At 35.2% G+C, this 15936-nt stretch overlaps 1 protein-coding gene and 1 long non-coding RNA gene across 3 annotated transcripts; both read left to right on the top strand.

Moving 5' to 3' along the window:
- LOC109948218 lies at nt 1414-3445 on the top strand. 2 transcript variants are annotated; one of them, XR_002270825.1, is made up of 4 exons: nt 1414-1719; nt 2648-2733; nt 2846-2900; nt 3155-3445. It is a non-coding gene; the product is annotated as an uncharacterized LOC109948218 (long non-coding RNA). The 2 variants fall into 2 exon arrangements; XR_002270826.1 differs by lacking the exon at nt 2846-2900 and having other exon boundaries at nt 1459-1719.
- LOC109947859 (trans-resveratrol di-O-methyltransferase-like) lies at nt 6760-8203 on the top strand. The gene is made up of 2 exons (XM_020559101.1): nt 6760-7604; nt 7692-8203. The coding sequence occupies exons 1-2, from the start codon at nt 6795-6797 to the stop codon at nt 7992-7994; spliced, it is 1113 nt and encodes a 370-aa protein (XP_020414690.1). The 5' UTR covers nt 6760-6794; the 3' UTR covers nt 7995-8203.

Genomic DNA, 15936 nt, shown 5'->3' with positions numbered 1-15936 from the left:
TCCACAATACCTTCACTACCGGAATGATTCGAGAGCGCAACACCTGTTCCTTCCTATCCAGAATTTGCACTAGTTGCTCTTCATACGTCAAGTCTTCTCCCAATTCCACGGGTTGATGTTCCAGAATATGGGAAGGATCGGGCACGTACTTCCTTAGCATGGATACATTAAATACGTTATGAATCTGAGATAGTTATGAAGGTAAGGCAAGTCGGTAAGCAACAGGTTCAATGCATTCTGTGATCTCATAAGGTCCGATATAACGAGGGCTTAGCTTCCCATGTTTCCCATGCAGTCTTAAGCCTTTCTTGGATCATCTTCACCTCCTCGGTTGTTTCTTGGATACTTTCTACTTTCTCCAATTTCCTGTCACCCACCTCATTCCAACATATAGGAGTTCTACACTGCCTCCCATACAAAGCTTCATACGGATCCATTCCAGTGCTCGAATGATAACTATTATTATAAGCAAACTCCACCAAGGCAAGATTAGTATCCCAACTATCTTTGAACTGCAACACACAAGATCTCAGCATTTCTTCCAAATTCTGAATTGTCTTTTCTGATTGTCCATTAGGTTGTGAATGAAAAGTGGTACTATACTATAACTTAGTACCCGTAGCTTCTTGCAAACATTTCCAAAAGCGAGATGTGAACCTTGCATCCCTGTCCGACACAAATGGACACATGTGCTCCTTGCAACCTCACAATTTCATCCACAAAGAGCTTAGCAAGCTTCGCCAAGGAGTAGGTTTCTTTGATAGGTAGAAAGTGGGCGGATTTGGTGAGTCGGTCAACTATCACCCAAATTTTGTCATGACCTCTTGAAGTGCATGGAAGTTTGAAAACAAAGTCCATTGTGATATGCTCCCGCTTCCATTCAGGGATCGGAAGTGGTTGCATAAGTCCAAATGGTCTCTGTTGCTCTGCCTTCACTTGTTGACAAATCAAACACCTGCTCACATATTTAGCTATAAGGCCACGAGTAGTACTCACGTAGGGTCCGATACATCTTAGTACTACCCCGGTGCATAGAATAGGTTGAACAGTGAGCCTCGTCCATGATTTCCCTCTCTAAATCTTCGTTCTTAGGTACACAGAGACGCGTTCCAGTTACTAAAGCTCTGTCTTCTCTTATTGCGTAATCCATCTGTGTACTACTTCCAGTCTTATTATACATAGTGTAGGATCTTCCAATTGGGCTGCAATCACCCACTCAACCAGAATAGGCCTCACATGCAAGCTAGCAAGTAGTCCACCATATTGACTCATTACCAGTTCTACTCCATCTTTCCGCAATTCCACCAATACAAGAAAATGGGTCTTAGTTGACACTTCATAGTTGACGCTTTTTACAAAACCATCACCTATTCTATGAAGCTTTGACGCTTTTTAGAAAGCATCAACTATATAGTAGGTTTTCATGACATTTTACAAGAAACGTCTACTTTATATCACTTTCCTTGACATTTAATAAAAAACGTCAACTCTATATCAATTTTCCCTGACATTTTATAAAGAACGTCAATTAAAACCTAATATACCTGACGCTTTCTAAAAACTCCACAGGAAAAGAGAAAACGAGAAAAAACAAAAGCTGACACTTTGTAAACAAGCTAGTCTCAGACAGGAAAAAAAACAAAGCAAAAATTCCTCCGGTATCAGATCCAAAATTCAGTTTTAGCTGACACTCTTGTTGGCACTTTGGATGATAATTTGGTAAGCCCAATTCGCCATTCTTCTTCCTTTTTTTATTTTTTTATTTTTTATAATTATGTTTATTGGGTTGTATTTGAGTAGCTTTCACTGTGTTATGAATGCTCACTTCAAATTGAGCACTTAAAAATGTCATGGGTTGGTGAAAGCTAAAAGGAATAAATTTAAGTTTTAAGATTTTAGGTTCAACAGGAAAGTTAACGTTGAGTAATTGCGTATTTTTTCCAGTATTTTAATTAGCTTGACATAAACGTCTTGTCCAGATTCTGGATATTTGTAACTCGTGAACTCTGTAAGTTGGGACTGAAAAACTGATGTTGGAATGGGATCGTACCAATTTGATTATTTTGAATGTTTAAAGCAAGCACTATAAAAAAAAATTGATTATTTGCATCAGATTTGTTGTTGCAAGCAAGCGCTATAAAAAATTTATTATTATTATTGTTTTTTGTTGTTAATGTAATGAAAATGATCCAATCATTGATCCAGTCACCAGGTACATCTCTACTTTGGCCAAATGACTATTCTAGTTTCTTTATATTTTCTGTTATTATAATGTTGGATAATCCTACACTTCATCTATTTTTAATATTTATGGTCGTTGTCTTCAGAATTTTGACTCTCAACGTATGAATCTCATATGGGTTTCATTCTTTTATATATCTCAAGTTGTTTTTCTGATTGGATATTGTGGGTGCTGTTATGGATTCTTATTTTGCCATTAATTTCAGTTATTTCTATGAACCATATATATGATTTTCATTTTTGAGACCTTGAATATAGGACAGTTTCTGGTTTGGTTTGCCTTTGTATCTCTCACTCTAGATGCTGATAAAGCCTCCTTCCAAGGAAAATTCCATTTAGATTTAGTTAGAATTTTATTACTTTTTATTTTTTATTCTGATAACTCAGTACTCTAGTTTTTTCATAGGTTTTAGATAACAAGGATGATGAAGTGTGAGTCAGCAGAACAAGTGTGACCTTATTGTCAATCTTAAAACTTCAGTAAACCAAAAAGTAGGTAAACTTTGTTTTCATCCCTTTCACGCTTGTTCTGGTGCTTTGGATTTTGGATTGCCATATACAATTTAATAAGTTAATTTCTTTACTTTCCTTTTGGTCTTGGCAGTTGTTGTGGTGGGATAGTGTAAATTTTAAATCCAAAGCTTTTGACTTTTATGATGGTAATAAATTTGCTCATTTTATTAAAATAATCATGAATCATCATTTACAACATAGGTCAGATTACAAATGTTGGTACTACTATATCTGCTTGCTTTTGTAATTAGCGGGGCTAATCCTGATGGAAATCAATTTGGTGCTGCATGAGTCCTTCATCCTGGTGATGTCCTTGCATTTTTTTTTCTCTCTCATTATTGATACCTTAGAATGTATAATGCTTTTGTCTAATATATGTACACTTTAAATTTGTTTGCAGGTTAGGGATACCAGTTTTCGTAGAGAAGGTGCTGACATTCATGTAGATGTTGGTTTGTGTATCACTCAGGTATTGGTTAAATATTTTAGTTTTTTAAAGTTCTTTATATGCTTTAATACGAGAAACTCTTGAAGATTCATATGAGATGGAGAAATAGAATAATCTCTTTAACTTTGGCAATATCTAATTGTTTTTAGGTCACCAACAAACTCAAGTGTAAGAACTCAAATGGGTTTCATTGGTCTTGTGTATTTGGATCGTTTTTCTGATTGGATATTTTGGGCTCTGTTTTAGGTTGCTTGTTTGCCATTAATTTTGGCTATTTCTATGAACCCTATAATTTCGTACAAGAAATTCAAAAAGGAAAGAAGATTTGACTAAGTTTTCATATGGCCCTTGAAAGAATGCATGTCCTACTTGAAAAAGAAAGCGTCAAGTATGACCATAAGTTGACAGTTAGAAAGCGTCAAGTATGACCATAAGTTGACGGTTTTTATCTGTCAGGGAAAGTGTTTTCTTGACAGACAAAAAGCGTCAAGTATGTGGATCCTGGCATTCTTGACGCTTTTTTAGCCGTCAAGTAAATAGATATTTGATACTTTTTAATCGTCACTAAAGGTAGTTTTTCTTGTAGTCTTGTGAGTTCTAAATTTTTCTTATTTATATTTTATAAAAGGCCCCAGACACATGAAATCTTGACTTCACCACTGAGAAATGGCTAATATATAGGAGCACTCAAGTACTAACTGCTCATTAGGGCATATTTACATTGTCACCTTTGCAAAAATATTAGCCAAATTTAACGAAATTTAGTCATCTAACTAAATACTGAAAACTTCACAATAATAATCAAAGAGTTAAATAATTTCTGCATCTTGAATAATTAACAACCTAAAAAATGGTGGATTTGGATCGTGAGAAAATTGATACTATATTTCCTAGAAATGGACACCTTCCACAAGGATCCAAAAAAAAAAAGAAGGTTTCTGTCTAAGTTGGTGGGTAGGAGGAAATTAATAAGAAATGTAGTCAGAGTGATGCTGCTGCTACTGGGAGTTTGGGACGAGTTCAATTTTTCTGTTACCAAATTCCCTGTGCTCTCTTATTTCCTCTTTAATTTTATGACATCTGGCACACAATTTAATAATAATTTAAAAATAATTAAAATACATATTTGACTGATAATGTTGAAGTAAAAAAATAAATTCCCAGCACTGACCCATCGAATTTCAACAGCCACCCAGCACATGACCACCACCCAAACCCAGCGGCATCAACCCCCTTATCCTCCACAACCCAATCCCAATTTTCCCGATTCACATCGCATCCAGGTAACCAACGATTCACCAATAAAAAAAACATATAATCTTACATAGATAACAAATCCAACCCAATTTTTCTGATTGAATTTCGACTTTCACGACTTGAAAAGATGACACATTGAATGGAAATCCAAAACCCAAAATTTCAAAGAAAAAACAAAGAAAGAGAAGAAACCTAGAGAGAACAAAATGAACCCAAATTCCCAATCCCATCAAGTGATGCTGACATGTCTGTCCCTCATCAGACGGGGAGATTGACGATGTCGTTTGGGGTGAAGAAGGAGGAGGAAGAAGGGCAGTGAGGACAGTGGTCGCTGAGATTGACGGAGCGAGAGGCGAAGAGCATGAGGGTTCGGTCGTGGGCCTCTTCTGGGTTCATTTCGTGGTGGTCGGAGGTGGAAAGGTTGATGCTGGGGTTGGGTTGTGGAGGATAGGGGGTAGCCGCCGTTGGTCGGATGGCGTCGTGTGCTGGGATTTTATTTCTTCACTTCAATTTTTTTTTGTCAAACATGTATTTTAATATATTTTAATTATTTTTTTAAGAAAGGGTTTAAGCTTGAAGAGAGTTAACAAAGTTAAATCATTGTTAAGCTGTGTGCCACATGTCATAAGAATAAGACGGAAATAGAGGGACACGTAAAATTTGATAACAGGAAAATTGGACTGACGATGTGGGAAAAAAAAAAAAAAAAAATTATGTATGGATGGTATGAACTGCCTAAACAAGAATTCTTAAACAGCGAACAACCAGAGCTATTACTCACTACATCAAAAAATTTCCATTAATGAAAGATGAATAAAAGCCTTAACCTCTTCATAGTATGCCACACATTAATGTCAGTTCACTTAAGTATTCGTGTTATGTTATTATACCATCATATTGTATATTAAAATTTCAAATAAGAATTTGTCTAATTTGTAATCTACATTAATAGTTTGGCAAAAAAATTGACACAATTTTTTCATAGTAAATATCCGATATACGAAAAAATTGGTTTGGAAGCAGAATACCATATCACTGATTGATTAGTATGCTACGGTTTATACTACTTGCATGCATTTTTTTAAGGCCCTTTTTTAGGCTGTAAAAAAAAAATCACAATTATTACTTTTGATCCTTTATTTATTTATTTTTTGTGACGTTTTGGTCCTTTATGTTATACCTCATACATCAAAATGGTCCTGTCATCAGTTTATTAAAAATACTATTAAATTGATAACGTGAAACTTAAGTAAAGTCTACATGTCCAATGAAATTGTGCCAGGTATATTGGAATTAAAAAAATTTAATTTTTAGAATTCATAAAAAAAAAAAATTAGAACTAAATGTGATAATTGCGCAAACCTCAAAAATTTTTTGTGATTAAAAAGCTTTAAAAAAAAAATTTATTTAATACAAGTGATATTTAAGAGGGGAGTGTTTTTACACACACTGTGAAGATTACATGGGGTGGCAGAGCCAGGAATTGATGTTAAAGGGGGCCCTCTTGAAAAATATAAAAATGAAGGGAATGAGAACATAAACACTGCAAGTTCTCGTAGAGCATCTTGCGCATCATTTTGAGACCCTGGACCAATATCCTTTGAAGTAAAAAATCAAGAAATAAACTTATAAATTATAGATTTTACATATAGGTTCTAATTATTGTATCCTCTTTTAGTATTCAATTCAATTCATTGTTTCATAGAGAGAGAGAGAGTGAAGAAAATATAAAGTTGAGAAGGGGCATGGAACCCCTCTGGTCCTTACGTGGCTCTGTCACTATATGAAGGTTTGACTTGAGACCATTGGTGTGCACGTCAAAATTTTTTTCAATGGTCTAGACCACGTCAACACTACTTGCATGTTTTAAATTAGTGTTTTCTTGTGTGATCTGCGCTAGCTACTTGCATTCTCCTTACATGATTTTATGTTAATAACCACTTTATATATATATATATATATATATATATTTTAATAACCACTTTATTAGCGAGTAAACATGAATGACTTTTACATGATTCATGTTGTGTGGATTAGTTTAGTTTTATAATTCCGTCGTTCTCCTGACCCCACCAATATTGCGTGCACAAACCGCATTTTAGTGTGATATCATTGTTATTTATTTGCTGTAAGAGTTTACATAACAGTAATTGCATACAGTAGAAGGAAAAAAATAGAGTCAACCATCAATTACAAGAACCAATTAACATGTCTAGCACGTTGATTACTTTATTCACATGGAAACCATGGGTATCCCAATTTCCAAATATCTCTCTCTCCTTTATGGCATTAAGCTCCTCTAGCTCCCCTCCACTCCACACGCTTATATAAAGAGATGTGCATCAATCTTAATTCTCACCACATCTTGAGCCAACAGCAAGGCATGGGTAGTGAAGTGAGAGCAAGTCATGAGCTACTCCAAGCACAAGCCCACATTTGGAACCACATTTTCAGCTTCATAAATTCTATGTCCCTCAAATGTGCAGCTCAATTAGGTATCCCAGATGTCATCCAAAAACATGGCCAGCCCATGACTCTTTCTGAGCTTGTCTCTGCCCTACCAATTTCCCCAACAAAAGCTCATTTCATCCCACGCCTCATGCGAATCTTAGTCCACTCCGGCTTCTTTGCTAGAGAAAGTCTGAGTGGCGGCGAACAAGGTTATGTACTAACAGACGCCTCCGCGCTCCTCCTGAAAGACAATCCCATGAGCGCAAGGGCCTTCTTACTTGCTGTGCTCAATCCCATCTTAACTGATCCATGGCAGTATTTGACCACTTGGTTCCAAAATGACAATCCTACGCTGTTTCACGTGGTGCATGGGATGACATTTTGGGATTATGGGAACCAGGACCCAGCTCTTGCACATTTTTTCAATGACGCCATGGCTAGCGATGCCCGGTTGATCTCGAGCTTGGTGATTGATGAGTACAAGGGGGTGTTTCAAGGAGTGGATTCGTTGGTTGACGTGGGCGGTGGGACGGGAACCATGGCCAAGTCCATTGCTGATGCCTTCCCTCATATGAAATGCACTGTACTTGATCTCCCTCATGTAGTTGCTAACCTAAAAGGGAGTAAGAACTTGGAATATGTTGCAGGGGACATGTTTGAGGCTGTTCCTGCGGCCGATGCTATTTTTTTGAAGGTAAATCATCTCATCCTTAGTGATATTATATTGTTAAATACAGATTTCCATTTATGATTTTGTTTGGTGATTGTGTATGACAAACAGTGGATATTGCATGACTGGAGTGATGAAGAATGTGTGAAAATACTTGAGAAATGTAAAGAGGCAATTACAAGAGAGGGCAAGAAAGGCAAGGTGATTATCGTAGATATGACGGTGGAGAATAAGAATACAGATAAGGAATCTGGGGAAACACAACTTTTCTTTGATATGGAGATGATGGTCTTGGCTACAGGAAAAGAAAGGAATGAGAATGAATGGGCTAAGCTCTTTTTTGACGCAGGTTTCAGCCACTATAAGATTACTCCTTGTTTGGGTTTAAGGTCTCTCATTGAGGTTTATCCTTGATTTATAATTGTAATCTTGTTCAGGGTAAATTAATGTTACCTAGTTTATTTAGTATTGTATTAGCAATTATTTGTCAATTTGGGAGCTGCTCTGAAAATTCTGTGGAAAATTTTGGATTTAATTCTTGTTATATATGTATGGAACATATATAAGCGGGGACTTTTGTCTCTTTGCTTAGAACCAGTAATCAACACGACCTCTTCTAACTATATGGTTCTCTCTTCGTCATTTAGCAACTGCTCAAATTTCTCAAACTCCTTTTTCATATTAGGCAAAACCTCAGATTTCTCACACCAATCGCATGTTGAATGTGTTTTTTTTTAGTGGTTTTGACTTGGCTTTCCTATTTTATTGGGGTTTCTTAACCTAATTAAATAGGGTTTTGAATTCCTATTCCTAGTTAACTTGTAATGCAAGTCCTATACAAGTCCTATGCATTATAAAAAGACTTTTAGGGTTATGTTAAATTAGTCGAGTCGAAGAGAGAATTGAGGAATTTAGAAGAGAGAATAACAAGAGAATTTAAGAGGGAATTCTTGGGTGTTTATATGGGTTTGAGCAAGGGTGAGAGAAAAGAGAGTTAGTGTTCTTGTGAGAGCTAAAAGGGTTCTTGATTGTAACCAAAATTGTTCTTACATACTAGTGAATTTCTCAAGTAGATCACAAAGAAGATGTAAGCATGAGGTCAAACAATATAAATCTTTGTGTTCTTGTGTGTTTGCTTACTCTCTTCATGAGGCGTGTTTTATTCTCAAAGGTGTGTGTTCCAGTTGCGTAGTCCATCAATGACAAGATCTCCGAGCGTTCGCACACGACACCTATTAGGTTGTTCCCTTATATGGCCTTGCTTTGGTGAGAGTTATTTGGCCAATGCTCAGCCAAATTTCTCTATGGGGCTAGTGTAGGCAAGGGTGACGGCACATTATGACCAGTGTAGTCCACCCGCACTCAATTTTTATATTAAAAAAAGAATGTAGTATGTTGTATAACCTATATTAATTAATATATTACTGTACCACACGGGGCCTACCCAGCAAACTTACCTTTCCTCCAAGACTACGCCTCCTTTTTCAAACCCATTCCCAAAAGTTTTAATAAAACTATTATTATTATATTACTGTTTTATACAAACCGCTAAAAACCAAAGAGATTTTAATCAATTTTTCTATTTTATTGGCACATACAGGGAGCAGTGTTGTGAATTTGTAGACAATCTGAAAAATAGAGATTATAAAGATTAGTCTAAATACAAATTATACTCGTAAGTGCACAAGGTCAATTGTAATATAGTATGGCAAATACAAGGTCATTCCCACAAGGATTGAGTTCAACTTCCAACTAGTCTAATCTAACTTACTTCACAAAATACTTTAACTACTCTAATTATATAAACAAGAAATTAAACACGTAGCATACTCACGTTAGGCCTCATCATTTGGCCTGCGGGCTCATGGGCCGATGGGGGCCCGCCCGACCCATCGAAAAAAAGCCCGGCTCAGCCCGTCTTGGCCCGGGCTAGGCTTGGGCGTCTGAAACCCGGTCCGACCCATAGGCCCGGCCTGATTAAGCACAAGAAAGCCCGGCCCGGCCCGTTAGGCCCGCATACATATATAATTATGTATAAATAAGAGTTTAGGTTTATGATTATATCACTTAAATCACATATATAATTTGTTTCATTTCATTTACTTTTCTTTACTCATTCCTAGTTTATAATTGGATGATTAGCACATTAATTTGTGTCAATTATTAATTCAACAATTATATATATATATATATAAGATGAACAATATATCACATCACAAGATATAATCATATCACGAAACATAATTGTACCACCAAATATAATGATGCTTTTCTTGAACACATCACCAAATATTTGCATATTTATTCATACCATCCTTTAAAAAAATATTTGTTTGATACTTATTATTTTTTAAAATTATTTCTTAAAACGTATTACGATCTAATTATGTAATAACCTCAAAAATAATATTTGGTTTTATTATTTTTGTGGAAAATCTTATAAGTTGTGTGACTTTATTGGGTGTTTTATGAATTTTGGTTTGATGTAAAAATATTAGAATTAAGTGAGTTTAATTTCAAATTTGGACTAAAATGTCCTTATGATTAAGTTTATGATTTTTTTTAATGAAGTGGGGCCCGTTTAGGCCCGGCCCGGCCCGATGGGCTTTCTCAAGCCTGGCTCATGGGTCGAGCTGGGGCTTTGAATTTTCTAAAAAAATCTAGCTTGGCCTATTGACGAGCCCTAACTCACGTAAACACAAAAGAGGTTTTTGAAAGAATGATTTAATTAACAACAAACTTAAAAGACAAAACACGTAGAAAGTCACGAAACACACGATGAGAAATTTTAAAAGGACTAGGACAATGAATTCACTGCTAGTAATCCGATCTAGCCTCTTATTCACCTACCTATTAACTAACCATTTGATGTCGCCACTTAATTTTTCTTTTTCATGAATTAACTATGATATTTAGACTAACTCGTATATTTCTACATGCAATTCGCCTATGGTATTTAGGTCAAATATCAACACATAGAAACTCATTTAGATTAGTGAAAACCTCCAACAAGCATGTAAACCCTAGGAGTATGGTATTTACCCTAGACGAATTACAAATCCTAATCACAAGAAGCAAGCCTCAAATTAAGTACAGTATTTACTCTAATTTGCATCTGATTAACTCAATTAAAAGTCTAGATGGTGATCAAGCATCAAGATAATCAACCAAGTTATTAAGCACAGTGATTAAGAATCCAACATCAAACGGCAATCAATAGATAGGTCAAATAAGAAAACTAGATTATCATACTAGGACTACATCATGCCCTAACAAAAGAAAATTAGTTACACATAATCATAGAATTTGACATAAACAAAAACATAAGGAATAAACAATAACTTAGCCAATTGCGGTACACTTCCGGCATCTCCAATTTCTCCTAGTCTTTGCGTCCTCCAAATGAATTGTTTCTCATGCTTAAATAAAACACCACAAGCCTATTCCTACGCTATCTGGGCTTTTACAGGAGCCCAAAAATAAAGAAAAACCTAATTAAAGCATAAATCCAAACTGGGTAAGTAATTGACTCCTCTTCCTACTTGGACTGGGATAATACATCAGTTACTTTGCACGTACGTTTGGGATCATTCCTCCTCCAAGAAAATTCGGAAAAAATATCTAAATTGTAGGTCTTTGTCTTATCTTTCCAACCATATATCGTACGCCTTGAGAAAAAAAATCAGAAAAGTCTTTAAATAATCATTCTTCCACAGTAGTATAGTTTCAAGGGGATTGCACCTTATGCTGACTTAACTTCAAAGACTACTTTCATTGATTGCTCCGAAAATTTTAGAAAAATTTCAGAATCATCTTCAAGATCTTAGCTTTCATCTCCAACTGGTTTTGAACTAAAACTCCACCAAAAAGTCGTATTTCCGTTGAAAACAAATTACTTGCTCTGGAAAGCTAAAAATTAAGAAATAAAGTAATAAGTCATTTTTAAATCAAATTCTCCTACAAAAACTAAGTATAAAGAGTACATAAATGTGTAAATTTATGGACTTATCAAGCAGACTTCTTAGTGTTAGTGAGTTTTCTCTCAACTCAATGAATTTACATAATTGAAAGAGATTATTGATCTTGCACAAAAGATGGTTGAGACAAAAAAAGATTAGATATACCACACACTTGCTTATGACACTAGCATTAATCCTACATGTTGCAACTACTAGTGTAGAGAAAGCATTTTCTACTATGAATATTATGAAAAATCCGTTGGTTGCATATATTGAGAAATACATTTTTAATAGTAAAGATGACTTGGTTGTTACGCAACGATTTCAAAACATGAAACTCAATTAAAAATCTAGATGGTGATCAAGCATCAAGATAATCAACCAAGTTATTAAGCACAGTGATTAAGAATCCAACATCAAACAGCAATCAATAAATAGGCAAACTAATAAAAATAGATTATCATACTAGGGCAACATAATGCCCTAACAAAAGAAAATTAGTTACACATAATCATAGAATTCGACATAAACAAAAACATAAGGAAGAAACAATAAAACGTAGTCAATTGTGGTACTCTTTCGGCGTCTCCAATTTCTCCTAGTCTTTGCATCCTCCAAAGAAGTTGTTTTTCATGCTTAAATAAAACAGCACACGTCTGTTCGTACGCCATCTGGGCTTTTACAGCAGCCCAAAAATAAAGAAAAACATAATTAAAACATAAATTCAAAATGGGTAGGTAATTGACTCCTCTTCCTACTTGGACTGGGATAACACGTCAGTTACTTTGCATGCACATTTGGGGTTGTTCCTCCTCCAAGAAAATTCGGAAAAAACATCTAAATTGTAGATCTTTGTCTTATCTTTCCAGCCATATATCGCACATCTTGAGGAAAAATCAGGAAAGTCTTCAAATAATCATTCTTCCACAGCAGTAGAGTTTTAATGGGACTGCACCTTATGCTGACTTAACTTCAAAGACTGCTTTCATTGGCTACCCCAAAAATTGTAGAAAAATTCCACAATCATCTTCAAGATCTTAGCTTTCATCTCCAATTGGTCTTGTACAAAAACTCCACCAAAAAGTCGTATTTCCGTTGAAAACAAATTACTTGCTTTGGAAAGCTGAAAATTAAGAAATAAAGTAATAAGTCCTTTTTTAAATCAAATTCTCCTACAAAAACGAAGTATAAAGAGTACATAAATGTGTAAATTTATGGACTTATCAAGTAGACTTCTCAGTGTTAGTGAATGAAACTCAATGAATTTACATAATTGAAAGAGATTATTGATCTTGCACAATAGATGGCTGAGACAAAAAAAGATTAGATATACCATATACTTGCTTATGACACTAGCACTAACCCAAAGGTGAGAGAAGGAGTGTTTATGAATTTTTTTTGGCTTCATTGCATCAATGGCATGGCTGGTAGGTGCGTATGAGGAGCATAGAGGTGAGAGAGGGAGTGTCATGAGGGATTCAAGGAGGGAGAGATAAGGTTTTCACAAACACAAGGAAATTTGAATTCACTACAACAAAAAAACAAAAAGACGACGGTAAATCACCGTCGTGTATTGGGTTTTTCAATGGTCGTGGAATCCACCGTCATCTTTTCCCTCATAAACCACGACGCTAAATAACCGTCGTTGTTAAAATATACAACGTCATCATCTTCTTCAACATTTCTACTAGCATTAGTAGTTGCTTCCCAAGGTTCTCCGTGAAATGTCCAATTCTTATAGCTTTGGTCAATTCCATTAAAGTATAAGTGATCCCTTATAATTCCAACCCCAAACAACTTCAAATTAACACATTTAACACATGGACAAAGGATATGTGTTGTAGTTAGAAGATTTTCTACAGCAAAGTTCAAAAATGCTTCCACCCCAAACTCATATGCCTTCGATCTTCTATCCGAGTGCATCCATGACTTATCCATCTCCGACACTATAACCTATTATCTATAATAAAGTGAAAATACAGGCAATGACCATCACTATAGCAGATTATACAAAGATCTAATAGCAAGTAATACACAACAGAGACGACGGGTTTTAAACAAAAACAGACGTATTTGGCATATATAGACGACGGATTTTCAATAGACGTCGTCTAATATAAGTAATACAAACGACGGTTTATGAAAACACCGTCGTGTATAAGTAATACAACGACGGTTTTTTCATAAACCGTCGTGTAATCGTCGTCGTATGCCTAAAAAGGCGTCGTGTCTCAGTTTATTTTCAAGAACCCAAAACCCATTAAGAACACAACATATATATGAAACCAAGCAAGAAAACAACATATACATGAAACCAAGCATGAAAACAATAAATCCATTCCCAATTCAACATAACATAGGGTGATTAAAAGATCCAACAAAATTAAATCCATTCCCAATTCAACATAACAGATAATGTAATCCATGAACCCATTAAACAGAAAATCCATGAACCCATACTTATAAGCACATTATTAACAGATCGCAAAGCATATACCTAAAACCCTTTAACAAAACAACCTAATATCATTCAATGAATTTACAAGGGGAAGATAGGGTTTGTACTTACAGGTTGGACGAGCTCACAGATTCGACGGAGCAGAAGTGACAGAACAACTTTTAATTAGAGCAACTTTTAATTAGAGCAGAAGTGAGAGAGCGAAATGTTATGTTGCGCGAAATCTGAAAATTTTAGGATTCAGGGTTAGAAGAATAAGATTAAGAGCCAAATATAAAAAAATTTAGGACGCGCGAAAATTTTTAGAGCGCGCGCTCTTTAAAACGTCGAAAGAAAAACCATGGCGAAAGTTCTACAAGAACCGACGTAAATGTAATATTCCACGACGGAAACACTGAACGTAACGCCGTTTATTTTGACGCTTCATTTTTCGGATTAATTTTAAATTTATTTTCAATATTTTGATATAAAGACGACTGAAAAACCACGTCGGGGTTAAGAAATTGAAAACGTTGTAAATTATAATACACGACTTACATATTAAAATGACGTCGTTTAAAGTAGAAACCATGTCGGATAATTTACTTCACGACGTAACATATGTATTCCACGACTCAACCACCGTCGTTAACAATTAATACCCTAAACCCTTAAAACTAAATTATATAATTTTAAAAATTAAGTTTATAAAAGGGTTTATGGTTTTACAGCCTAATATATACCCTAGACTACCGAAAAATTATACTTTAAAAATAAACCCCAATAAATAACAACCCTAATCTCTAAACCCTAGACTCTAAACCCTAAACCATAAAACTAGAAGTGATTTTATGACTCATAAAAACAATTTTGTTTTGGATGTTCATTTTAAATTTTTGTTATTCAAAATGAATTTTTTCAAGGTTTAGGGGGAAGAAAATATATCAATGACTTCATAGGAGTTGACTTTGCATTTTTCTGATTTATTTTAAATTTATTTTGAATATTTTGATATAAAAATAATAAAATATTCTTATCACAACAACCAACCACGTCGGTGTTAATAAATTGTAGACGTTGTAAATTGTAATAGACGTCTAAGTTGTTAAAATGACGTCGTTTAAATGAGAAACGATGGCGGATATTTAACTATCCGACGTAAAATATATATTCCTCGACTTAACCGCTGTCGTTACAAAGTACTACCCTGAACCCTTAAGAAATTGAAGACGTTGTAAACCATAAACGACTCCATTGTTCAAAGAACGTCGTCTAAATATCCTTTTACGTCGGATTTGTTTAAAACGAAACCACAAAAAACGACGGCTTTTGACTTTATTACGTCGTTGGAAAATTATTACACGTCGGTAACGCATTTTGTATGTTTGTTTTTGTTTTTGTTTTTACTTTAAGAAAACCTCACCAAATTTTTACATTATATATTATAGACAAAATTTGTACATTATACATAAATATCAAGTGTTCACCAGATCGTGGTCCAGTTGAAGGCAAACAAACTCTGCCCATTCATTCCGGACTTCATCAATTGTTTCTTGGGGGTATGGCTCTTCCTGTTTTCCCTTCGCATACTGCATAAAAACAATGACTATTAGGGTTTATAAATAAAAGGAAATTCAATCACAGACGACCATAACCGACGTAGTATATCTATTCAACGACGGTAATTTTACATGACCGTCGTTGATAATACAAAAAACGACGTAAAATGTTTGAAGGTTATTTCTTCTTACCTTCTTCTCAAACCCCAAGGAAGGATCCATGATGATGTCCTTGATGAAGCGCATCACGTAATACCCGCATTCGACATTGCTGGGTTGCTTTGGTGTGCCTGACAGAGTTTTCCAAATGACTGCCTTACGGCCTGATCTGGCTATGTGGGAATTATAAATTTTTATGGCACTGTTCACGATGTTTTTGGCCTCTTCATCGACCACACGAT

This window comes from Prunus persica, chromosome G3 (assembly GCF_000346465.2).
Source record: "Prunus persica cultivar Lovell chromosome G3, Prunus_persica_NCBIv2, whole genome shotgun sequence".
In the NCBI taxonomy this organism is placed as follows: domain Eukaryota; kingdom Viridiplantae; phylum Streptophyta; class Magnoliopsida; order Rosales; family Rosaceae; genus Prunus; species Prunus persica.
Note: the sequence above shows the minus strand (reverse complement) of the source record. Positions and strands in the feature narration are given on the sequence as shown.